Below are 24,605 nucleotides of genomic sequence, written 5' to 3'. Positions count from 1 at the left end.
CTATCTTCAACCTACTCAACATCCAAACCCAAGAAAGCGCTTTAATTTCATTCACTATTTTAGTTTGTTTACTCTAATTTTCAAACCATAGTTAAATCATATGAAAAATTAATTAAAAAACTATAATGTTGGAGAAGATACTCGGAGATTCATGAATGAGAGCTGTTTGAGAAGATTTGTGTCATTCAAGCTATTGCAAAGTTGGCGTGGTGGGAGGAGAATTGGTGGTGTGTTTTGATGTTGTTGGTGGTGGGGAGGAGAGAGAAGGGTGGTGGGAGGTGTAAAAGAAATAATTCAGTGTTACAAGTGTATGATAAGATGGTGTTTTTATTATTGAAATGAGAAAGTGAAAATAGCTTTCATTCAACATAGCAGAAAAGGAGAGTACAATAGGTATTTATAGAGATGAACTAACTGACCAGAGTAATTACTCTCTAATTATATGCTAATTACAAGATTAAACTATATAACTAGAATCTCAAGTAACAGCTGGAATATCTTGGCTTTGTTGTTCTTCTTGCTCTAATATCCCCCCACAAGCTGGAGAATGGTATATATTAAGCATTCCCAGCTTGATTAGGAGATGGTGAAAAGGTTGTGGAAGCAATGGCTTTGTAAAGAAGTCTGCTAATTGATCATTGGAAGAGACAGGTAGAAGCTTCATGATTCCAGCTTGCAGTTTCTCTCTAACTAAGTGACAGTCAATTTCAAGGTGTTTTGCTCTTTCATGAAACACAGGATTTGCTGCTATATGCAAAGCACTTTGATTATCACAATAAAGTACTGGGAGTTTAACTGTGGTGACATGAAGATCCTGAAGAAGGTAGAGAAGCCACTGCAATTCACAAGTAGCTGCACCCAAAGCTCTATATTCTACTTCTGAGGAAGATCTGGAAACAGTCAACTGCTTTTTGGTTCTCCAAGAAATGAGAGATTTACCAAGGAAGAAGCATTGTCCATATATAGACCTTCTTGAATCTAAACAACCAGCCCAATCAGCATCTGAATATCCTGTCAGGAATAAAGAAGAATTTCTAGGAAAGAACAAGCCTTGACCAGGAGAATATTTCAAGTATTTCAAGATTCTTGTAGCAGCTGTGTAGTGTTTTGCAGTAGGAGAATTTAAAAATTGACTGAGTTGCTGTGTAGCATAAGTGATATCTGGTCTGGTGTTTGTAAGGTAAAGCAGTCTTCCTATGAGTCTTCTATAGGAGGGAACATCATCATAAGGAGAACTAGAATCAGTGTGTAATTTGCATGAAGGGTCAGATGGTGTAGAAACAGGTTTGGAAGCTAAAAATCCTGTATCAGTTAAAAGATCAAGACAATACTTTCTTTGACAAAGAGAGATTCCTTGTGAGGAATGAGCAACCTCTAAACCAAGAAAGTATTTTAACTGGCCAAGATCCTTGATCTTAAAAGAAGAATGCATAATGGCTTTAATATCTTGAAATTCAGAGATAGAATTTCCAGCTAGGATCACATCATCAACATACACAAGTAAAACTGTGAATGAAGAAGCAGTCTTCTTGATGAAGAGAGAGTGATCAGAAGCAGATTGAACATAATGATGATGTAGAAGCAAAGAAGTGAGCTTCTCATACCACTTTCTGCTTGCTTGTTTAAGACCATAGAGGGATTTAATGAGTTTGCAAACTTGATTTGGTTTGGAGGGAGTGATGCCTTGTGGAACAAGCATATAAACGTCTTCTTGCAGATCACCATGTAAAAAGGCATTATTGACATCAAGTTGATGAATGTGCCAGTGATTCATAGAGGCTAAAGCAATAACAGTTCTCACAGTTGTTAATTTAGCAACTGGTGAATAAGTGTCAAAGTAGTCCAAACCCTCAATTTGATTGTATCCTCTAGCAACAAGGCGTGCTTTGTACCTCTCAATAGAGCCATATGCATGATACTTGATTTTATATATCCATCTGCAACCTATAGGTTTGACATTAGGTGGCAGATCAACCAGTCTCCATGTTCCAGTATTCTCAAGAGCAGACAATTCAACTTTCATAGCTTGGTTCCAACAATCAAATTTGCTTGCCTCAGCATATGTGGTTGGTTCAGTGTGTGAATCAAGAGACATAGCAAAAGCACAATGAGAAGAAGACAAGTTATTGTATGAATAGTAATGGGAAATGGGGTGGTGAACAAACGAATTGTCAGACAATACAGAGGCAGTGGAAGTATTACAAACATAATCTTGTAAATGAGTGGGTGGGTGAGTATTTCTAATAGATTTTCTGATGATAGGTGGGGATGGAGATGGTATAGAGGAAATGGGATGTTCATGATCAGTTGGTGGAATATCAACATCTATAAATGGTGGAGGAGATGAAGGTAAAGTGATAGGAGTGTCAGAATTGGGATTGCTTGAGGAACAAGTATCAGAAGAGAAATATTCCCAAGCAGTGGTTATAGATGATGAAGTAGCAGGATAAGGTAAAATATGTTCATAGAATTGAACATGTCTAGAGATGTGAATCTCTCTAGTATGGATGTCTAAAAGAACATACCCTTTGAAACCAACAGTATATCCTAAAAAAACAGATTTTCTTGCTCTAGCAGATAATTTGGTTCTATGTGAATGAAGGGTAGTGGAGTAGCAAAGAGAACCAAACACTTTGAAAATGTGTTCAGCAGGTATGGTGTCATGAAGAAGTTGATAAGGAGATTTATTGTGGAGAGTGGGAGAAGTAACTCTATTGATGATAAAAGTGGCATGTAGGAGGGCATAAGACCAATAAGAAACAGGTAATTTGGATTGGTAAAGAAGAGCTCTGCCTACATTCAAAATATGTTGGTGCTTTCTCTCAACTCTCCCATTCTGTTGGGGAGTTTCAACACAGGATCTATGATGCACAATACCCTTAGAGGCATAAAAAGAATGAAGTAAAAACTCTGGGCCATTATCAGATCTGACAGTTTTAGGAGTAATATTGTATTGAGTTTGAATGAGGTTAATGAAATTTTTGACATGCTGAGAAACTTCAGACTTAGATTTCAATAAAACTATCCAAACATATCTGCTATAGTCATCAAGAATGGTAAGAAAGTATCTATGATTATGGATAGATGTTATGGATAAAGGACCCCAAATATCAAAGTGTAACAACTCAAATTTAATAGAAGCAACTGAAATGCTATTAGAAAATGGTAACTTCTTTTGTTTTGCAAAATGACAAATATCACAAGTTGCATGAACATCAACAGTTAAAGTGGGATACAATTGAGACATATGAATAAGTCTTTTAGGGGAAACATGACCAAGTCTAAAGTGCCATAAGGCAGAGTAGGAATAGTAAACTTATCAGTGTCAACATGATTGACAGAGATTTTATTATGTGAAGGAATTTGAGAAGAATCTAAAACTAATCTATAGAGACCTCCAAATTGTTCACCCAAACCAATCATCTTCTGCGAGTGAAGGTCCTGTAATAAACATTGTTTGTTGTGAAAAATAGCATAACAATTCAAAGAGGAACACACTTTGAAAATGGAAATGAGATTAAGAGTGAAAGATGGAGAATACAAAACATTCTCAAGATAAAATTGAGGTGTAAAACGGATAGTGCCAGCATATTCAACTAAAACAGAGGAACCATTAGGTAAATTAACAGGTCTAGGATTGATTTTATGAAATGAAGTGAACCAATGAGTATTATTAACAATATGCTCATTAGCACCAGAGTCTAAAAACCAGACATCAGATTTAGAATTAATAGAACAAGAGAAAATGGAAGATATACCTGACTGTGTGGAGTCTGGAACAGATGAAGTATGAATATGATTGGCACTGGCAGATGAAGAAGGTGTGGAAGCTGCAGGAAGCAAATTCACTTGTTGTAACAAGCTAAGAAGTTGATCATACTTTTCCTGAGAAATATTGGAACTGGTAGAAGAAGAAGTATTGCAACTTCCTGGTTGAACCTCAACTTCATCATTACTACTTGAGGCATTCACAGAAGAATGTTGTTCAGGGAAATTAGGGTGTCCATGCTTCTGATAACAATACTCCACAGTATGATTAGTTTTGCCACAAAAAGTGCATTGTCTTGGTGGCCTAAAACCAGAAGAATATCCTCTACCTCTACCTTGAGGTTTACGTGAATTAGTGGCATTAACAACAGAGAAAGGTTCATTAATGGAAGAAGTTAATGAGAGATTATTGCTTTCTTCCTGAACAACCAATGAATAGACCTTGTTAATAGAAGGAAGTGGATCTAGCATGAGCACCTGTGTCTTAACAACGTTGAATTGATCATTCAAACCAGTCAAAAACTGGATGACTTGGTCTTCTAGTCTGTAACAACGAGCTTCTCTCATAGCAGCGCAACGACAAGGATGTGGACAAGTACAATGAGGCATAGGTCGATGAGAATTCAACTCTTCCCACAGAGTTTTCATTTCAGTGAAGTATTCTAACACTGATTTAAAACCTTGCTTCATGTTGTTGATTTTAGAGCGAAGAGAAGCTATGCGAATTATATCAGCTTTGGAAAAGCGTTCCTTAAGATCTGACCAAGCATCAATGGCGTTTTCATGAAAAACGAGAGTTTGAGCAATTTGAGGTGAAACAGAGTTGATAATCCAGGATTGAACAAGATGATTGCAACGTTCCCAAGCGTTGCGGTTCAAATCATCTTCATCAGGAATCTCCATGGATCCATCAATGAACTTCAATTTGTTCTTCGCGCCAAACGCACGAATCATAGAACGACTCCAAGCGAGGTAATTCGATCCATCCAATGGAGGTGAAATAAGAACAGAATTTGGTCCTTCACTTGGATGAACATAGAAAACGGATTCAGTGTCCGGTTGATTTTGACGAACCATGACGAAAAACGAAGAAATTCACCGATTCGAAGGAAAACGAAGAAGAATGGTGAAGAAAGGGACAAAAATCACAAAGAATCGTCAAACAAAGGTGAAGATTCAGAAAAGGATGAAGATGAAGCTGTAACAAACTTTCTAACAACTTTCCGCCATGGAAATGGAAAGAAAAGCTCTAGATACCATATTATTGAAATGAGAAAGTGAAAATAGCTTTCATTCAACATAGCAGAAAAGAAGAGTACAATAGGTATTTATAGAGATGATTTAACTGACCAGAGTAATTACTCTCTAATTATATGCTAATTACAAGATTAAACTATATAACTAGAATCTCAAGTAACAGCTGGAATATCTTTGCTTTGTTGTTCTTCTTGCTCTAATAGTTTTCAAATTAATCTAATGGCTAAAACAAATTTTCCCATGGTGGGAAGGTTTCATACCTTCCCATGTGAGCAGCCACCAAACGGATTTAAACCTTTTGTGTTTGAGAATTGCTGTTTACACATTTGATAAGGCTGTGCCACACGAGTAAATGACGTTTTTACCCCCTCGGCAGTTAACTGCCGAAGTTTTAGAAATCCGGCTGCAGTTAACTGCCGAGGAAAACCTCGATAGTTAACTGCCGAGGAAAAAAACAAAAAAAAAAAAAACAAAAAAGAAACCTCGGCACTTAAGTGCCGAAGAACTATCAATTTTTTTTGAAAATATTATGCTATGCTTGGAGTATACTAACTTTTAACAAATAGTCCATCAGCATCACAAACAGAAAAACTAAAATTAAACATTTATTAAAATTGATGAGTTATCATTATCATCTTTACATCAACTATTAGTGTAGCAGAATACTTGTTAACTTCTCACCAAAAAAAAAAAAAAGAATACTTGCTAACTATCAAATAACATTAACTTAACTTTCTTCCTGCACAAAGAAAGACCTCATTGGAAATTTGATGATATTTAAAAATTGGATCAAAAGTAAAACATTGTACTATCCAGGGATCTTAGCTGTAGGATAAACATTATGCTATGCCAAGTCAAATTTAGGACAAATTAATATGATGATTCTTGTTGTGTATTTTTATGTCTGTTATGACTGTAGGATAAGCATAGCATAATATTTTCAAAAAAAATTGATGAGTTCTTCGGCACTTAAGTGCTGAGGTTTTTTTTTTTTTTTTTTCCTTTTTTCTTCGGCAGTTAACTACCGAGGTTTTTCTCGGCAGTTAACTGTAGCCGGATTTCTAAAACTTCGGCAGTTAACTGCCGAGGGGGTAAAAACGTCATTTACTCGTGTGGCACAGCCTTATCAAATGTGTAAACAACAATTCTCTGTGTGTTTTTAGATAAAAATTGAGAGGAATACGTGTCAAAATATGAAGCATAAGATTGATCTAAGGATAGAATTTAAGGCAAAGTTACATGATGACTTACCTTCCTTAAAGTTATACAATCCGGATCCGTTCAGGTGGTTTCCACACGCCCCAACCCCGTCTCTCTCTCTCTCTCTCTCTCTCTCTCTCTCTCTCTCTCTCTCTCTGTAATCAATCACACAGTCAGCTCCATTGTTCTATTCTCTGAATTGATAATCAATCAATCACCATGTCTTGGCTTCTCAGATCAACAAAATCAAAGCTCTTCTTATCTTCCTCTTCTTCTCTTTCTTCAACCTTCTCTTCCATCCCTCGCTCCACCGGATCCCTCTCTCCCGCTGCCCCCGCCGCAGAACAATTCCACCGCACCACCACCACTCTTCCCTACGGTACCGATTCTCTCATTTCTCCAATTAATTTAATTGATTATTAAATATATGCTTATGCTTATTGGAATCGCTTGTTTTTTCATTCAGCGGATCAAAACTCTACAAAGGGACATTTCAGTGGCTTACCTAACAATCTGGAGAATAAGCTTGCTGGTCATGCTAACCAGTTCAATTCTTTGGTATGTTTTTCCTTTCTTTTTAATTAACTGTGTTTTGTTCTATATTGCATTCAGAAAATTGATTTCGAGTTTTTACCTATATTAAGTGGACTGAAATATGTTTTAGGAAAACTCTTTGGTACCTCGGAGTTTCGTTTTGTAGCTAAAATTAATTTAAAAAATTTAAATTTATTTTGAAATAATTAAGCATGAAATGAAATGACTTGATAGCGGAATTTTAACAAACTGTAATTGTCTGCAATGTGCGATTTAATACAAATTTTTGGTTAATAGTGGTTATAGCACTCTAGTGTAGCAAAATTTGAACAAACCGTTATTTTTCATGATCTGCGATTTTGAGTTTTGACATTACTGGATGTATATTAATGCTTTTCCTTTGACCGATTTACTACCTGGCTGCAAAAATGTTGTGAAGTTGATGTAAGACCTAAAAGTTAGCACTGATTGATATTGTTATGTAATTGAGCTGGTTTTGAAATTTTGGGCAAATTTAGTGTATAGGGGTTGTTTGTTTAAATTAAGACTGCTTACTTAATTCTGCATATTGGTATCAATTTTAACATGTCTAAAATTTGACTAGTTTAATGCGGAAGCTTCGGTTTGATGGGAGATTCATGGGAAAACATTTGTATCAATTGAAAGTGAAAACTGAATTAGCATGAATACAATTTCAAAACTAATTCCATTATACATAGGGCTTTTTGTGATTGAGTTTCTCAGAAAAATTAAGCATGTCTCCCTCACTTTTAGAAATTGAACAAGAGAGAAATCTACGGAAACTGTAATGGAAACCATGTGTAATCGTTATTCTGAACAGAATCGGGTTGAATTTATATAGATTGAGTCAGTTTTAGAGCTGTTGTAATTGCCTGAGACTTGCACAACTGGCACTTCAACAGAAACAACTTTCACTCTAACTGAAAAATAGCTATCAGCTATAGCCTCTGTTTCTCCTGTTTCTCATTTTGCAACGCTATGGGGTTCTCTTGTGTAACATGAATGATAGCTTCTTGTGTGACTTCTATGCTCTTGTAGGAAAAATCTACTGAATGTTATGCTCGTGTGATATATGGATCCTATTTTATTTCTTTGATTGCTTGGTTGATAGAAAGGAAGAGGATCGGATCCTATTTGCTTTTGATTCTACATTGCTTGAAATGATTTACAGTTCTATAAAAATTTGCCTATTTCTTATCTTCAATATTTGCTTAAATCTGGTGACATAAAACCACATGCATCATGAATGGAGCTTAGGCAATAAAACCACATACTGTGCTGAAATAATTACATGCTTCTAGTATTTTATACATATTACTTTATGTTGTTTCAATGTGTCATCTGCTGCTTGATTTATAGTGTCATTGTCGCTAGTTTTAAGTTTTAATAATGGATGTTTTTCTGTGTTGGGTTGTATGCTTGTTCTGTGTGTATGCACTACAGTGGGGTCAAGCTGTCTGCTGTTATTGGTAGTCTTACTTGTTGCCAATTGCTATCATTAATAGTTTGAAGTTCTGCTAGCTGTGATATTAGTTTGTAATGTTTTGAGATCCCTTCCTAGTGTTTTCTAGCTATGGGATTTATTTTTGCTTGTTATTGGTACTCTCTTATTATTGACTTTATGATGAATATTTCTAAAGTAGGTAACGTTTTGCCAATTTATTTAAAACAAATACTTGTTTATGTGGCCACTCCATTCATATCCATGTATAACTATCCATATATTTTTATCATGCGTTCCGTATTGTATACCTATAAAATTGCGTATTTTCTAGAAATAAATCAGCAAGAAACAATCAAGAAATGTTAAAGCTTAATGTCTGCATCTCTAACAAGAATGAAATTGAATTTCTGGACTATTTCCTATATGTATAATATATTTGTTTTAGTTGTTTTGAAACTGCTTACAAAGATTATTATACGAGTCCTCCTACTAAACCCTCAAAAATCCACTTACTTCCTTAAGATCAAGCCCTCCAAGAAATCACCTTTTTATGTTCAGCCAAAACTTGTTCGACTTCCTCCTCCTCATTGTCCTGTATCTCTTTTCTGTATTTTGAAGTAACTGTTGGTAGTGGCAGCACAAGCAGTATAAGTCTATTTTGTACTTAGGGAAGTTGTGATGGTGTCTACATCTGGTAGCAGGGAAAGAGAGGTAAGCATCCAGTCATTTGAGAGGTAAGTGGGGCTTTGGTTTAGGCAAGGCAATTTTGCAGTATGTCAATGTTCTGTAGTGTTTAGCAGAGGCAAGGCTTTGTTTCAATTAAAATCAAGTTTCAGGTCTTTAGTAATTAAGTTCTATTAAATGCCAATGAAGTTAATTTCCATGATTTCATTTGGAGAAAATAAAAGTATATCAGTGTATGCCCACATTTCCATGATTTCACTGTTATGCCCATGCTAATAAATGTAACACTTTTCCTTTTCCCTCTTTACACTACCTATGTGCAAAAATGTTGTGAAGTTGATATAAGACCAAGAAGTTTAAATCATATATATACAATATCTCGGTAGTTAGCACTAATCGCCGTTGTTGTTTAGTTTTCCTGGTTTGGAACTTTTGTGTGATTGGGCAAGTTTTGCGTATGGGTGAGGTTTGTTCAAGTTAAAACTGGTAAATTTAGTAAGGTTGCATATTGGTATCAATTTTCACTTGCGTCCAAAGTTTGATTTGTTTAATGGGGAAACTTTGGCTTAATGGGAGATTCATGGGTGATTATGTAATCAAAATTTCAAAGCTAATTCCGTTGTACCTAGGGCTGTTTGTGACCGAGTTTTTCAGAAACCTAAGCATATCCAATTCATAACCATTTCATCAAAAGTAGTTTTGGACATGGATGTGGTTTGAACCTTCTAACCAGTTGTGTGCTCACCTAATTGTACCTAATCATTTAAGTTAGATACACCTCCGTTGGACATCTTTTTCTTATATGTTATGCCTGTTATATTATAAGTGGTTTCTTAGTAATACGAGATGGAAGGTTCCCAGTTGTTATTGACATGATAATCTTTTGCTAATGCATGATGCTTACTAGGTTGTGATTTCCTTTTGTAGATTTTGAAGAAAAGTTTTTGTAGTCAAAATATAGTTACAGATAAATAATAATCTATGTACAGGAAATTAGGAGCTAAAAAAGGAAGGACAGATTTTCTACTCTTCATTTCTCTCTAGACAGCAGAGTCTAGAGTACCTAAACATAAAGGAACTACTTTTGATGCAAATTACTTAAGCTGATGGAATATGCTGCGCATAATTATTAGTTAATAGAAATGTGCCAAATAACAATCCTAACTAAAAACTAAAACTGGAACCACATTTTTTTACTTTTTCTTCCGTGTATATCTCAGATATCTAGTTTTTCCTATTCAGATAGACCATAGAGACTAGTGTCTTGTTATTGCAAGCATTACATTACAAAGTTTGATATTTTGATAAGTTCAAACGAAGTTCTGAACTGTCAACTTTAGGTCATAGTCACATAATTGGTTTGCGAGAATTCACACCTGAATTCGGTGGAAACAGCGAACCATGCCCAGAACGTGTGTTCTAACCTCTCAGACATGATTTTTTGGTTCTGCAAACTCGATTCTGGATGAAGCCAAGATATGGAGGAGCTTTTGCTGTGATTAAAATTGATTTTGGAATTTGATTGATGTGGGATATGTATATCTTCCTATGTTGCCCTTACAAATTTGAGGAGCAATCGTGAATGCGACACTGTATCTGCGGTTACAGTGATACAGTAATTGGTAGGTTGAAGACGACCCTTAATTGGGCTTTAAGTAATTTTAACCCGGCCCATCTAAGTTGTTGTTTATCCTGCATTTTTTTTAATATGTTGATTATTGTTTTGTTGCAGGGCTCTTTATTACTATTATTCTTTTTTTTGTTCTACTTCTCTATATTATTGCCTCTAAAGAAACTTACTTTATTATTGAATATATCTTTTTTTGTTAATTAAATATTTTTTTAGTAGTAACGTACCGATTATTATATTGAGCGTACCGACTACCCCCCCTCCCCAGTACCTAATTCTGCGAGAGTCGCGAACCGCATACCTGAATTCGTACCACGTACCGAAGCGAATTCCGAACCGTGTGACTATGCTTTAGGTTTAGCAGAACTTCCTTCCTTGACATGTTGCGAGTGATCCTTGACATACATTCTAGTACCATCTTGCATGAAATATAGTTTCATTTTCATTCCTTATTTGTTCTAGAATGAAAAAACGTGAACAAATGCATCGTTCCAGATAACGTGATGCATAATTGTTAATTTTTTTAGTTGTAATAAATTTCTAAATCTAATTGCCGTGGAATTGTTCTTTTACATCAGAGATATCAGGCTCTTGGACTGGACACTAATGTGCTGGCTGGAGCTAGATATGGTACTCAAGTTAGTGGCACCAAGAGTCCAATGCTATTGGTGAGTTCCTTTATTATCTGCAAATTGAGTCTAATCTATTTGGCTTTTCTTAACGTGGTTGATGACATTTACATTTCAATAGGGACTCAACACTCTGATGGCAAGAAACATTGAGAGAGGTGTGGGTGCTGACACATTGGGATTGGCTGGTCATAGACGTTTTATGAGTGACATCCCAAGTAAAACCAGTGAGGCAAAGCAGTCCGGTTTTCGCCCATTATCTCCTCATCTTCCTGTTTATCAACCCCAGCTTTCTTCGACGCTTTCAATTTGCAATAGAATTGCTGGAGCTTTCCTAGCTGCTGTCACCTTACTTTTTTATATGATATACATGAAAGTGGGCTTGGTTGGTCTCACCTTTGATCCATTCTACCAGTTCGTATTCTATTCATCAAAACTCCACCTACTTGCCATTGAGATTTCTGCCCTAGCAATGTCCTATCATCTGTATAGTGCAATTCGTCATTTATTCATATGATATTGCAGTCACAGCTGATACCTGAACAGTATGATTTTGAGGTAATTTAACCCTTTTCTGGATTCATCATATATGGTTTTTTTATGGTCACAGAACATTTATTCAGCTTTTAAAAAAATATGCTTCAAACCTTGTTTTTGACTTGGACTAATGTATAATGTCATATGTTCAGGTGAAACTTGTTTGCTTCAACCGTGTTGGCATGCTTTCCACATGTCATTAGGAGTTCATTAAGCAATGTGAATGCGTTTTATGCAGTTTCGCTATTATCAACTTAATAATTACTTAGGCATGTTTAATGTTGTGAGCATAACTACATCTGAAACTTCGGTGATGTAATTTTTTAGCACCCCCGTCAAATTGCAAGTAATTGTTGCATTCAATAAAGCATTTGATTTTAGTGACCCTTAAAATGCATTATCACTTGTGTGACTGGTGTTGCTGAAAATTTATTATATATCATTGTTATGTTTTTGGGAAAAAAATATGATGGGAAATGAAAATTAAGCAGGGTAGTGAAAAGCACGTTAGCAGTTATGTGAAAGATGTTAATGAAGTGCCACTTAGTTTAAAAACGAGTAAACCATCAAATTGGCCATTGTCTCTGTAAGCCACTTTCAAATTAGTCTTCGACTCTATTAATATTTAAAACTACTCTCCGTCTTTGTCAATAGTTTCTCAGTTGGCCATGTTTTTATGTTTTTGTCACATGACGGATACTAACCGAGGGACCTAATTGAGAAATGTTTGACAAAGACAAAAACTATTTTGAAATATATTTAGAGTGATTTTCAGAGATGGATCAATTTGATGGTTTTTTCAAATAAAATCACAATCAGTAAAACTCTAAAGAAAAACAGACAATGCCTTAGTTTTTTCACACAACTAACATTTGTCGATTAAAAAAACTTGAGGAGGAGTGATATTATAAAATCAACAAAAAGTTCACTCATAGCTATTTGCAAAGGCATGGTGGCTTTCAAAATGCTTTCTACTCGCTCCGGTCCAGAATATAAGATAATTTTTTTTTTTTTTCAGCTTGATTGAAGTACCGATGTATCCGATTTATATTTTTAAACCAAAATGGAATAATATAATTTGGAAAATACTTATGCTTCTGTTGATGAATCATTAATACATGGACGTGATTATCTATCAGTAAAAACAAGCATTGGAGAAAATTGTAGAATCAATGCCTTAACCAAACATAGAACAAAGAATCAAATTCGCACAAATCTACATCCCACCTTAATTAGTTTTTTCTTTTTCTTTTTTCCAAACCAAATTGAAACCCTCTTATTGATATGGAGTTCAACACATCAATTAAAAGAAAATAATAATCAATCATACTATTTACATAAAGTTATTGTTATTATCAAAACATACAACTACTTAATTAAACGATCCTCTGGAATGCTTTCTAAAGCTGGCCTCCAAGAACAAACACCCAAATCACGTTTACAAATTTTTCCTCCTCTTAACTTCATAACACCAAGTAATTGCTCCAATGTAGTATTATCATCATTTTCATCCTTGCTACTACTCAACATCTTTTTCAACTCTTCTTGAGTCATCACCACTCTAATCCTCACACTTCTACAATTATTACCATCACTTCTTCCTCTATCAACTTCTTCATCATTTTGTATCTCAAAGCTAACCTTCTTGTTCTTCTTCATGCATCTTTCTTTCCTCGGACGCGCTTCAAACTTCTTCGATGAAGACATCTCCATCTTCTTCTCAACTTTTGCTTGCTCATCATTATAGTTTTCATGATCATCTTGTGCTATTATTTTGTTGTTTGCTAAGCAGTTTCCCATTGTAGCAATGTTGAAGCTTATACAAACCTAAGAAGAGAGTGCTCTTTATGGAAAAGATGCATTGATATAAATATATAAAGTAGAGGAAGAAAAGCACATGGAGTATCCGTTTGTTGCGCCGGGTATATGTATATGAGATAAAATAATTGAGGATTTAACATTGCTTCATAAGACCAACACCATTAATTAATATATGTTTTTTCATACATATTTTGTTTCATACTATGCATGAATATTGTACTAGTCTAGCTAGCCGCCTGTTATCTTAAGCATAAATCATGTTTGGAATTAAAATAATAAAATGTTTAATTTGAGGAGTTTAATTGATATACACTAATTGAAAAAAATGCGAGGAAATAGTGTAAAAACTTATCCTTAATTTATGATTTCAAGACACAAGCTTTGATATCAAATTAAATTAGTGTTTTCTCTAAGAGAAAACATGGACTGATAAAACTTAATGATTAGTTTATAGAATAAAAATAAGTAAATATAGAAATTAAGTAAAATTATAAATATACAACGATAATTCAAAATTAGTTTTACGATGTCAAAATGTTATTTTTTATTTTAAAAAACATCTGATTAAGATTTTTTTTAGAGGACAATTAAGATGTTATAAATCACTCTACTTCAGAATGAATTATATATACTTTGAAAAAATTAATATATATACAATTATGAATTAATTAAAAGCTAGGATAATCATAAACTCAGTTTGGATTTAGTGGAAGAGGTTGATCTCTCAGGTGACAAATCAATGTTCGAATTTCGACTGAATGATGTCCATGCTAAGTGTCCTATGATGTCTCTAATATTTTCAAGGAGAAAAGCTATCATAAACAAAGAAAATTAGGATACTATTCTAAGGAAAGTTGATAAAAAAAACCATTCAAAGGAAAGTAGCATTTGAACTTTTTTTTTTTTTTTTTGTCTAGTAATCTAGTGGCTAGAACTCACACAATTAAACGATGAGAGATGGGGTTTCCGGGGTTCGAACCCTGACCCATGCATAAATTATGCAATGTCCCTACCAATTGAGCTAAGCTTACGAGGACAGTAGCATTTGAACTTTATCATGTGTATTCATGTGTACGGTCCTTTTCAATGTACGGTTCCTACCAATTGTGCTAAGCTCACGGACACGATAAGCTCGAAGTTAATGCCCTCTAATGAATCACTGCTTAAAAGATGGTAATACTATATTGTCATTAAACATGAAGGCTGATGGCACATTATACCACCACACAACAATTTTACTCCAATTCGATGACTTTGTCTAGCATCTTGATATTGGTCAACCCCATATTTCAACTGGGTGGGTCCATATGGTGCAACCAATTGCAAAATAGTCAATCGTGCATGTTATCAATACCTGTATTTTTTTGTTGAGGAAATTATCAATATCTGTATGCATAAAACAAATTTCAATCCCACAAAAAATAGGACAAAAAAGGGAGATATAAATTGTCTTTGCATATTATATGATTTTTGCTATTAACAATCTAGTTTGAATAATAACCAATCAAATAAGTACCTTATCCTACATCTTAATCATAATGTTTTTTTATTTGTTGAGAGAATCATGGTACTGTATTTTTTTTAAGTGTATTTAGTGATTGTTTGATAAACTTTTAAAAAATTGAAATTGATTTGGCTACAGTTAAAATTTGAGTCTAATTAATTAATCAATCAAAGTCAAATTTTACAAACAACCCAAACACAATTTTTATCATTTTAAAAAAAATTAACCAAAAGATATATTAAAAAAATTATCATTCTTATAGACACTTTTATGTTGTCGTTGTATGCTATTAATCTAGGTGATGCAAGATTATTTGCATATTCACCTTTTTTCAGTTTTTAGCAATCTTAAATTTATAATGATATATGTATTTTTTCAATTTGAATAAAAAAATAAATAATTTATTGATTGTAAGAAATTCATTGGTGATAATTATCAATACTTCTACCAATAATAGTCTTTGAGTCTTAATTTTTTTTTTTGTACTCTGACCAAAACCAAACTCATCTAAACTTTTCTTCATAAAAAGAACCAACTACAAACAAAATCTTTACTTGTCAATTGTTAAGTTTGACGTGTATAGTTAAATGCATTAATAAGGATGAGTAGAATTTGAGTAAAGAAATTAAGCCATTAATAAAAGTCAAGATCAAGATCAAGATCAGTCATTATCACTAAAAGAAATTTAGACATTGAAATTTATGTACTGTTAACTTCAATGAATGTGGCCATAACGTAAGTGCCAAAGCAAATTTATGTGCCCTAGATAAGTTACATGAAATCTCACGTGAAGACTAAGGTTATAAGAAATTGCATCACAAGAAATCTCAGCTTCAAGACATAATTTATTTATTCTACAATAAATGTATTTGGTTCATTAAATTAAATATCTGAGCTGTTGATATTTTAATTAGGGTCCAATACGCGTACACATATTAGCCAATGCCAGCAAAATGGAGCATCTCTTCACATGGGATGGGATATGTTCATCCACTTGCATTGACAATATTACTATGCTTCCAACTTCATATTGTTTCATGTTTGGCAAGGTGAAATTTAGAGATATTGTCTCTTCAGATTATTTCGAATCTAGTAATTTCGATAAGCCAAGAGTTTAGAAAACTTTTTTTTTTACTAAAGAGTTTAGAGAACTATTTTTTTTGGTTAAGAGAACTTATATACTGATATTGTCTCCAAATCATACCATGTTCTCTAGATGAGGACCATGGAAAGGCATTTCCAAGTGAGTGAGTGAGTTCCCCCACCCCCATTTCTCATAGTAATAACAAACCAAATGAATGAAAGAAAGGGTGCCTTTTTCCCACCCCACTCTCTTCTCATGCACCCTCTAAAATTTTAAAAATAACCCCGCTTGGATTATATAATTCGAACGCCTTTTAGTATTTTTAGGATAATAAAACTTGAATCGTGAGTTGGAATGAGAATTTGTGAAGAATGGGTAGATATATGTAGGGGCAATGCATGCATATAATTTAATGACGAATCAATGGAAGGGGAAAAACATGGTTAATGTGTCCGACTAGTCAAGTGACAAAAAAAAAAAGTTCAATATGTGACAAGTTCGAATTATATATTTTGAAACCATCCCTATAATAGTTCAGCTCATATAATCCGAACTGGTCTAAGACTGTGTTAAAACTTGAAGTTTGTAGGGTTTGTGACATTTCAGATTGTATAATCCGAGCCAGTCAAGTATATGATTTTTTCATGTTCCACATTAAATCAACAATTTTCGCGTCCATGACGCACATAAACTTATATATATTGGTGTGTTTGGTTCATTTGCAAACCACACCACAAAACTGTGAACACTTATCCAGTAGATGTAGACACCGAACAAGTTGTAGTGTATTACAACATGGGAAAACATAATCTGTTTAAGGTCCGTGTGAATGTCACACTGTCTGACTTGAAGGACCAGCTGGACCAAATTAATGGTCGTCTCAACCATAGAGGCAAAAAAAGGGTGGACATTGTTGAGTATCATCGTCTGTTGGTAGACTCAGGTGGAAGTGTCTGGTTCATCCATATGAAGCTCTATAACAAAGACGATGTGAGAACCATGTTCTCTATATTTGGTCGACATAGTTTGAAGGGATCGGTTGAGTTAGACGCTTCTCTGGTCAGATCAGAGCTTGCATAAATAGACTAGATGAACATTTAAGTTTGGTTGATCCATGATCTTGTGTGTGTTTTATTATGCTGTTGAAATTAATTTTTTTGTGTTCTAAACCCTGTCAAACTATACAAACCTTGAGTTTTAACATAGTCGGTGACTGGTTTAAATTATATAATTTAAAATATTTTGAGAATGAGTTCGAGGTTATATAATCTGAACCAGTCCAAAATATGAACCGAAAATGAGGCTATATTGAAAATATTGTAGAATGCATGAGAAGAAATATATTAAAACAAATCTAAATTATCACACTTAATTCAATTGAGTTTCTAAATTACGAAAGTATAACAAGTATTTCTTAAAGTATATAAATTGACTGATTTTTATATCCTTCAATGATTAAACTGATTTTTTATTATTATTTTTATATAATTTAGATACTACTTATTTTATTATATTTATATAGTTTAAAAATTGAACTGGAGATATATTAGATTAAATAAAATGGTTAATTCTTTCACCAAAAATAAATGGTTTATTCTCTTACATTAACTTAACATTGCAATATGCCTCTCCTCAAACAAAGAAAAAAAAACACCATTGCAATATGCCAAATTTAATTTTTGAAAATTCTTCTCACACTAAGTAATGATGTCTACATAATAAATATCGAACGAAATGCCCAAATTGTTAGGCCGGATGTTATGACCGGGGTTCGAACCCCGCTACCTCCACTTGTGTGTGTGAGTTTATAATAACTTTGTCATTCCGTCTATCTACCAACAAAAAAAATATATCGAACAAATTTCATTTCAATAATGTGTTGTTCTTTATTTTGGTTCCTTAAATCCAACGGTTCCTTGTTCCTCTTCTTACAATCTGACGGGTCAAAAGGGTAAGATGTCAATCCATGTTGGGATAAGAGGTAACACAAGATCAAGTAACCAATCTACTTGTCAACTTGGCATTTAAATACATCACGTGTTTTCCACGTGATCATCCCTGATAACATGGCTGTCATTGCTTCCTCTCTCTCTCTCTCTCTCTCTCTTTCTCAACTGTGAGAGAGTTTGAGAAAGTGAAGTGATGAAAAGAGGTTTTTTGCATTCTCTTTCATTTTTTTGTATTCATTGTGTTGGTTGGTGACAAGCTTCAAATATGAGGGGAGTGTTCACCTCCAGCTGGCTTCTCCAGATTACTATGTTTCTGCTGCATCTTCTTCTATGTATGTGTTGTTGCTTTTATTTTTAACTTTATATTGTTTCATTTCTATGGTTTGGTACCTAAATTTCTATTAAATATATTTGTGATTTTGCAATGAGCATTGAAATTGTGCTTGAATTTTCATTAGAATGAATTATGATGTAAGAGATTAATTTCTATGCATTAATGATGGTGTATGACGTTAAAATGGGTAAGTAGTCATTTTGGTCTTTCAATGGGTAAGTAGTAGCACAATAGTATCTCAATATAAGAAAATTCAAAAAATGTTCTTGTTAGTCAAAATGGTGTATGACATTAAAATAGTCTTTCGATGCTGACATTAACTCTTTTCATATAAGGACTAATATGACAGGAAATAAGTATTTATAGGAATTGATATGACAAAAAATAAATATATTGAGAGACTAATATGACAATAGTAACGAAGCATTTTAACGTCAGATACTATTTTTGACTAACGAAGTGTACATCCAAAAATTATTTTAGAATTTCGATGCATTGAAGGACTATTGTGATTACTAGTTAGACATCGGGGACTAAAATGACTATTACCCCATAAATGTATAATGTAGAAAGAACCTGAGTTTAATTTCTTGATGGAACAGTATATGGTCAAACTATACTTACCTCATAGTTGAACTTCAGATTAACAGACCCCCTTTCCCTAGGAACCGGAGAGTTAAGACAAAAAAAATGTATAATGTAATTGCGGTGTTACATGTAATAAAAGAGTAAAAATTCATTTTAGTCCCTACCATTTTCTCGACATCCAATTCAGTTCTCGACCAAAAATATTAACCAACTAGTCTTTGACATTTTTATACCAAAGACAAATTAGTCACTATGTTATAACGAGTCAGGGACTAATTTGTCCCCAGTATGAAAATGTCATGGACTATTTTGAGTATTACTTTTTGTCTGGGACTAAATTGGATCGCGAGAATTGTGAGGGACCAAACTAGGTCTTCACTCTAATAAAAATGACAGTTTTTTTCTTTTTCTTTTTGAAGTTGACTTATTTACTAGAACTGAACATGCCATTCAAGTTGACATGATGCAATTTTTCTCCAAAGTGGTTGAAAATTTTACAATATATAAGATATTTTTTTGGGTACAACTTTTGAATGAGGTTTGAACATATGTCACTCCTAATAAGCAATATACAAACATGTTCCCTGTTCAATTCTAAATGTCTTAGCACTGTATGATACCCGAATCATGGTTTTGAATTGCGGTTACAGTTGCAGATATACAACAAATCTTTATATTGCAGAGAAACATATAGCCAATATGGTTAAAATTGCAGTTGCAAATGCAATGCTGTTGTGGAGACCTCAAAACCCTTATATTGCAACCACAATGGCAGTTGCTGACTACAATTTAAACCTTGATCTGAATGCTGAATGAGTCAATTTATTTTAGGTCTATATGCAATGTATCATTTCCTTATGGAAATTTTAACTCGAGCTAAACATTACCTCTGTATATGCAGTTATGAACAAGTCTCAGGGCTCTCCAATCAGTGGATCAAAATATTCCCTTTCAATTACAACCAAAGTTGATGTGTTTCCTTCTGATATCTCTCCAAGTACACAGCCACAGCCCTTTATTCCTCTTTTAGCTCCTTCTCCATTGATACCTTTCACAAATAATTCTGTGCCTAAGTTATCAGGTATTATGTTTCTTTTTCCTTTAAGTTTTCCTGTGTGAGACCATGCAATATTTTTGTTTTCTGATTTCTTGTTTTTTTCCTTTCGAAAATACTGCATACGCTTTGACACATTGTAGTTGTTAGAGAATATACGAGAGCAGGGGCGAAACCCGGATTTAAGTCCTGGGGAGGCTTAGGCCCAAAACCTATGAAGCATAGACACCCAATTATAGCCACATGTCGGACACCGAACACGCCTTCAATTTGAAGTGTCAATATTACATAGTAGGAATTAGGAAACACTCCTTTCAAAATTATTGTTGACAAGTTATACTATATGTTTAATAGTATAGTACAATTTGAACATTGCCTATAGCATTGTACCTAAGTTTTGTCCTAAATGTTTTCACATATTGAAGTAAAGGGAAATCTAATCTAATCATTATACAATATAGACATAAAAGATGAGGAATGGTGAAGGGTTCAATGTGAAACTAGAGTGAAGTGGAAATAGTGAAAGTGTCTTGGTTGGGTTGAGGTGCATAAAGACTTGGGCTGTATTCAACGATGCTTGAGCATAGCGTAGCAGAGTGAGTGGACCTGAAAGTGCAACAAACATAATCGAAACCGTAGTATGTTGACACAACTGGTATTCTGTAACAATATAACCCTAAGTATTGCATCATTAAAAAAAAACTAAAGCTACCGTTCTGCCGTTGTAGACAGAAAAATGAAGAATAATCCACTTTAAGCATTTATTGAGATGACCTAAATTTCATATTTACATGCAGGCCTGTGTTCATTGAATTTCTCAGCTGCTCAACATATAATGACCCAAACTGCGACGGATTGCTGGACTTCCTTTGCCCCCTATTTGGCAAATGTTGTATGTTGTCCCCAATTTGATGCCATGCTGGTAACCCTAATAGGTCAGTCAAGTAAATACTCTGGAGTGTTAGCTTTGAACACAACTCATGCTAAGCACTGCCTCTCTGATGTTCACAAGGTTCTTGTTAGTCAAGGAGCAACTGAAGACCTAAACAATATATGTTCAATCCATTCATCAAATCTCACTGAAGGCTCGTGTCCTGTTGCGTTTGTCGACGAATTTGAGAGCATTGTAGACACTTCCAGACTTCTAACGGCTTGTAGAAAAATTGATCCTGTAAATGAATGTTGTGATCAAGTATGCCAAAATGCTATAAACTATGCTGCTAGAAAAATTTCCTTAAATGACATGTCTAATTCAAATGGAAACCATAGTTTGCCTCGAAAGACGGCTCTGGTTAATGACTGTAAGAACATAGTTCTACGTTGGCTGGCCGGAAAACTCAACTCATCAGCAGCAAATAGTGTTTTTAGAGGACTTTCAAATTGCAACCTAAACAAAGGTGAGCAAGGAGAAAAAAAATACAATAACAATATCATACATCATGTTTGATTATTGAACTTTTGGCTAATTTATTGAAATATGTATCATAGTAGCATACATCTGACATGTTTATGTTCAATGTTATTATAATAAATTTACTCAGTCTGCCCGTTGGTTTTTCCGAATATCTCAAGAATTGCAAAAGAATGTGGAAATCAGATAAGAAATCAAACATCTTGCTGCAAAGCAACCAAAAATTATGTCTCCTATTTGCAAGGACAAAGCTTTGTGACCAATCTACAAGCCTTGAAATGTGCTGTATCACTTGGGGAGAAGTTGCAGAAAGCAAATGTCACCAAGAATATCTATGATCTTTGCCATATAAGCTTGAAGGATTTTTCTCTTCAAGGTTGGTATTCCTATGTTCCCTTTGATTTATCATGAAACTACTATTTTATCATTTCCATTAGTACTGATGCTTATGCTTGTCCTTGTTTGTGTATTAATGTTCATCGCCGTTGGATTTTTGCATTGATGAATCAGTTGGATCACAAGGTACCATTTATAGCAGTACCTTTTTTCATAGTGTTGTAGTATGTTGAACTTACTGATAATCTTTTCATTTTGATCTAGAATCTGGCTGCCTTTTACCAAGTTTGCCTTCGGATGCATCATTCGATAGAACTTCAGGAATTGGATTCATTTGCGACCTCAATGACAACGTTGTTGCTCCATGGACTTCGACATCTTACGCGCTACAATCTTCATGCAATAGAAGTATGTCTAGCTTTCCATATATTGCTTGTTTTTTCTTTCTACCACATTTGGCTGTCCTTTCCTTGTTACATTTTTATGGTGCCCTAGCTCTCTTTGCTATCATTGATGCATTTTTTCCTTGAATTCATGGCATTGCAGCGACAAAACTTCCATCTCTTCCCACGTCGACATCGTCTCAAAATGGTAAAAGCACTATCATCCACACTGCTGTATTAATATGGACATGTTTTTCAACTCCAATTTTATTTCACTTTCAAACTGATATTTGTAAGATATAAAAAGTGTCTTCTTTCATCTATACATAGAACAAACCTTACATGCATTTCCTTAGGTACTTTTCTTGTTGTTCTTCACTGAAAATACACTTTGTGGTTATAACAAACTTCGAGAACATTATAGATTTGAGTAATTCGTGTTAGTTATGAATATTTGAAGTGAAGAATAGCACGGAAAGTACTTAAGAAAATGCACGTAAGTTTTGTCTCTAAGCATGTATTTACATTGACGACACGTGTCTAATTTGAATTTCAATTTGTTGCAGGTCTTTTCATTAATATCTTAGTTTTGCCTCCCCTCTTCACCTCAACATTACTTCTCACGAGGCTTCTTTAACCTTGAAGTTCTCTACATTTTACGTTTTTTTGGCCATAATGTTGTCAGAAAAGTTGGCAATCCTTTATGGTCTTAGTGAAGAAATAAAGGTCATTATTCATATACAATCTTCCAACATATTTTTCAATGAGTAAAAAATTCTACTCTATAGCCTTTTTGTTAGATTATTGATTGTAATTGTAATTTATTACCATATCATTTTCAATATTCTTTGAAATTGTAAACAAGTTATGTTTCCTTATAGATAAATCATACAAATATAAAAGATAGATAATTGCCTTAAGCTCTTTATGTATTGATCAGTTTCGTTTCGTGTCTCAATGTCCTTTATTATTGGATAGTGATGATATTGCATTCCTTCACGTGAGATTATCACAGATTGTAGTTTGAGGAGTATTAGGACACTAATGAGTTAGTTAGTGTTTGTTAATTCTGAAGTCAGTCAGTTATGAATACTGTTCTAGAGTGGACTAGATCTTTGTGCTGAGCGAAGCCCAATGCCACGTCTATCGGCCCAATACCGCATCCACGTCTATCGGAGTGTTTGTATGAACAATCTAACATAGCCTCCACCTCAAGCTTATATGAACTTTAACGTCAGAGTGTTTGTAGATACACCCCTCTCCATTGCCACCTTGGAGCCCAACCTCCATCTCCACTCATGAATCATTCCCTCCGCAGATCTGTCATTATTGCGAGTCCTTCTACCCTCTACGTGTACATTATGAGTTTTGTTCAAAACAAATACCGGCCGTGTTTTTTTGTTATCTGTGAGTCATTATCTCTCTTCACCTGCTATATAAAATGTATTATTTTGTATCATTTTACTTGTCTTTTCAATGTTATTTGCACATAGCAAGAAAACCGATCAATTTCGTCACTTTAATAAAATTACGTCTTTTTCCTATAATATTTTTAACTATTTATTATCTAATTCTATCTTCTTTAAAAAAATATATTATCTAATTGTATCTATTTTCTCTCAATAATAAATAAGTAAGTTAATAGAGTGAGTCTTATTAGTAGAGGAATACATTGTCTTGCAAATTGCGTTATTTGTAATGATAGTATTGAGCACTCGATACATTCTCTATTTACTTGCCCAAGAGCAGTTCAAGTTTAGCAAGTTGCTCATCTTTGGAGTTTTGTGCATCAGGCCGTCGGTGAATGTGAAAGTGTGGACAAGGTTGTTTTGCTGTCATTACAGAAATTCCTGGCCTCCCAATGCAGCCTTATAGACATGATCCTGTGGAGTCTATCGAAGCGTCGCAATTTAAATCTTTAGCAATAGGTTGATGAGTCGACAGCCCAAGGGATAGCACGCGCAAATCAAATGTTGGAGGACTGGAAGTTAGCACAGCACCTTCATAATAATAATACGCAACTTGGCACCAATGTGAGCTCTGGTTCGCACATTCATAACGACTTCAAATGGCAGCGTCCATCCACGAAGGTTTAAATGTAACATTGACCCTTCCTTTTCTCATTCTTCTAACAGAGTAGGTCACATTCGGGATTCTGCTGGAGAATTTGTGCTAGCAAAACTATGGTTTACTCCTATATGTTCCGTAGATGTGGGTGAAGCTCTTGGTCTAAATTATGCATGCACTTCAATGGGTAGCAGAGTTGCGACTGGATGATATGGACCTCTCCCTCGATTCGAAGGCTGTCATGGATGCTTTCAATGGCGTAGACAACAATAGTACTGATTTTGGTAACATTATTATTCTTTGTAGACAGCTGTTCACTAATTATTTCCATGACTCGAAGGTAAAGTTTAGCCGGAGGCAAGTAAACCGG

General features: G+C 34.4%; 3 protein-coding genes across 4 annotated transcripts; 2 read left to right on the top strand and 1 right to left on the bottom strand.

The window, feature by feature from the left end:
- The first annotated feature begins 6,306 nt into the window (after positions 1–6,306).
- LOC11443418 (uncharacterized) lies at positions 6,307–12,139 on the top strand. The gene is made up of 5 exons (XM_003605872.4): positions 6,307–6,604; positions 6,692–6,783; positions 11,117–11,206; positions 11,289–11,725; positions 11,857–12,139. Exons 1-4 carry the CDS (start codon positions 6,445–6,447, stop codon positions 11,682–11,684), a joined length of 738 nt encoding a protein of 245 aa, XP_003605920.1. The 5' UTR covers positions 6,307–6,444; the 3' UTR covers positions 11,685–11,725; positions 11,857–12,139.
- A 716-nt stretch (positions 12,140–12,855) lies between these two features.
- Positions 12,856–13,676, bottom strand: LOC11443417 (uncharacterized). The gene has a single exon (XM_003605871.4). The coding sequence runs from the start codon at positions 13,502–13,504 to the stop codon at positions 13,073–13,075; it is 432 nt and encodes a 143-aa protein (XP_003605919.1). The 5' UTR covers positions 13,505–13,676; the 3' UTR covers positions 12,856–13,072.
- Positions 13,677–18,137: 4,461 nt separating this feature from the next.
- LOC11445140 (uncharacterized GPI-anchored protein At1g61900) lies at positions 18,138–23,074 on the top strand. Of its 2 annotated transcripts, none has more exons than XM_039833932.1 (8): positions 18,138–18,394; positions 19,886–20,065; positions 20,836–21,435; positions 21,622–21,825; positions 21,960–21,971; positions 22,050–22,193; positions 22,332–22,376; positions 22,735–23,074. In XM_039833932.1, the coding sequence occupies exons 1-8, from the start codon at positions 18,328–18,330 to the stop codon at positions 22,803–22,805; spliced, it is 1,323 nt and encodes a 440-aa protein (XP_039689866.1). In that variant the 5' UTR covers positions 18,138–18,327; the 3' UTR covers positions 22,806–23,074. The 2 variants fall into 2 exon arrangements, with proteins under 2 accessions (XP_039689866.1, XP_013455645.1); XM_013600191.3 differs by having other exon boundaries at positions 18,141–18,394; positions 21,580–21,825.
- Positions 23,075–24,605: the final 1,531 nt, after the last annotated feature.

Source organism: Medicago truncatula, chromosome 4, assembly GCF_003473485.1.
Source record: "Medicago truncatula cultivar Jemalong A17 chromosome 4, MtrunA17r5.0-ANR, whole genome shotgun sequence".
NCBI lineage: Eukaryota > Viridiplantae > Streptophyta > Magnoliopsida > Fabales > Fabaceae > Medicago > Medicago truncatula.
Note: the sequence above shows the minus strand (reverse complement) of the source record. Positions and strands in the feature narration are given on the sequence as shown.

Excerpts from the sequence above, each read along its gene's own strand:
- LOC11443417 (XM_003605871.4), bottom strand. The coding sequence starts at position 13,504 with ATGGGAAACTGCTTAGCAAACAACAAAATAATAGCACAAGATGATCAT.
- LOC11445140 (XM_013600191.3), top strand. The coding sequence starts at position 18,328 with ATGAGGGGAGTGTTCACCTCCAGCTGGCTTCTCCAGATTACTATGTTT. Across the intron at positions 18,395-19,885 it reads TCTGCTGCATCTTCTTCTAT|TTATGAACAAGTCTCAGGGC; the intron begins GTATGTGTTGTT and ends CTGTATATGCAG. Across the intron at positions 22,194-22,331 it reads ACAATCTTCATGCAATAGAA|CGACAAAACTTCCATCTCTT; the intron begins GTATGTCTAGCT and ends ATGGCATTGCAG.
- LOC11443418 (XM_003605872.4), top strand. The coding sequence starts at position 6,445 with ATGTCTTGGCTTCTCAGATCAACAAAATCAAAGCTCTTCTTATCTTCC. Across the intron at positions 6,605-6,691 it reads CACCACCACTCTTCCCTACG|CGGATCAAAACTCTACAAAG; the intron begins GTACCGATTCTC and ends TTTTTCATTCAG. Across the intron at positions 6,784-11,116 it reads CTAACCAGTTCAATTCTTTG|AGATATCAGGCTCTTGGACT; the intron begins GTATGTTTTTCC and ends CTTTTACATCAG.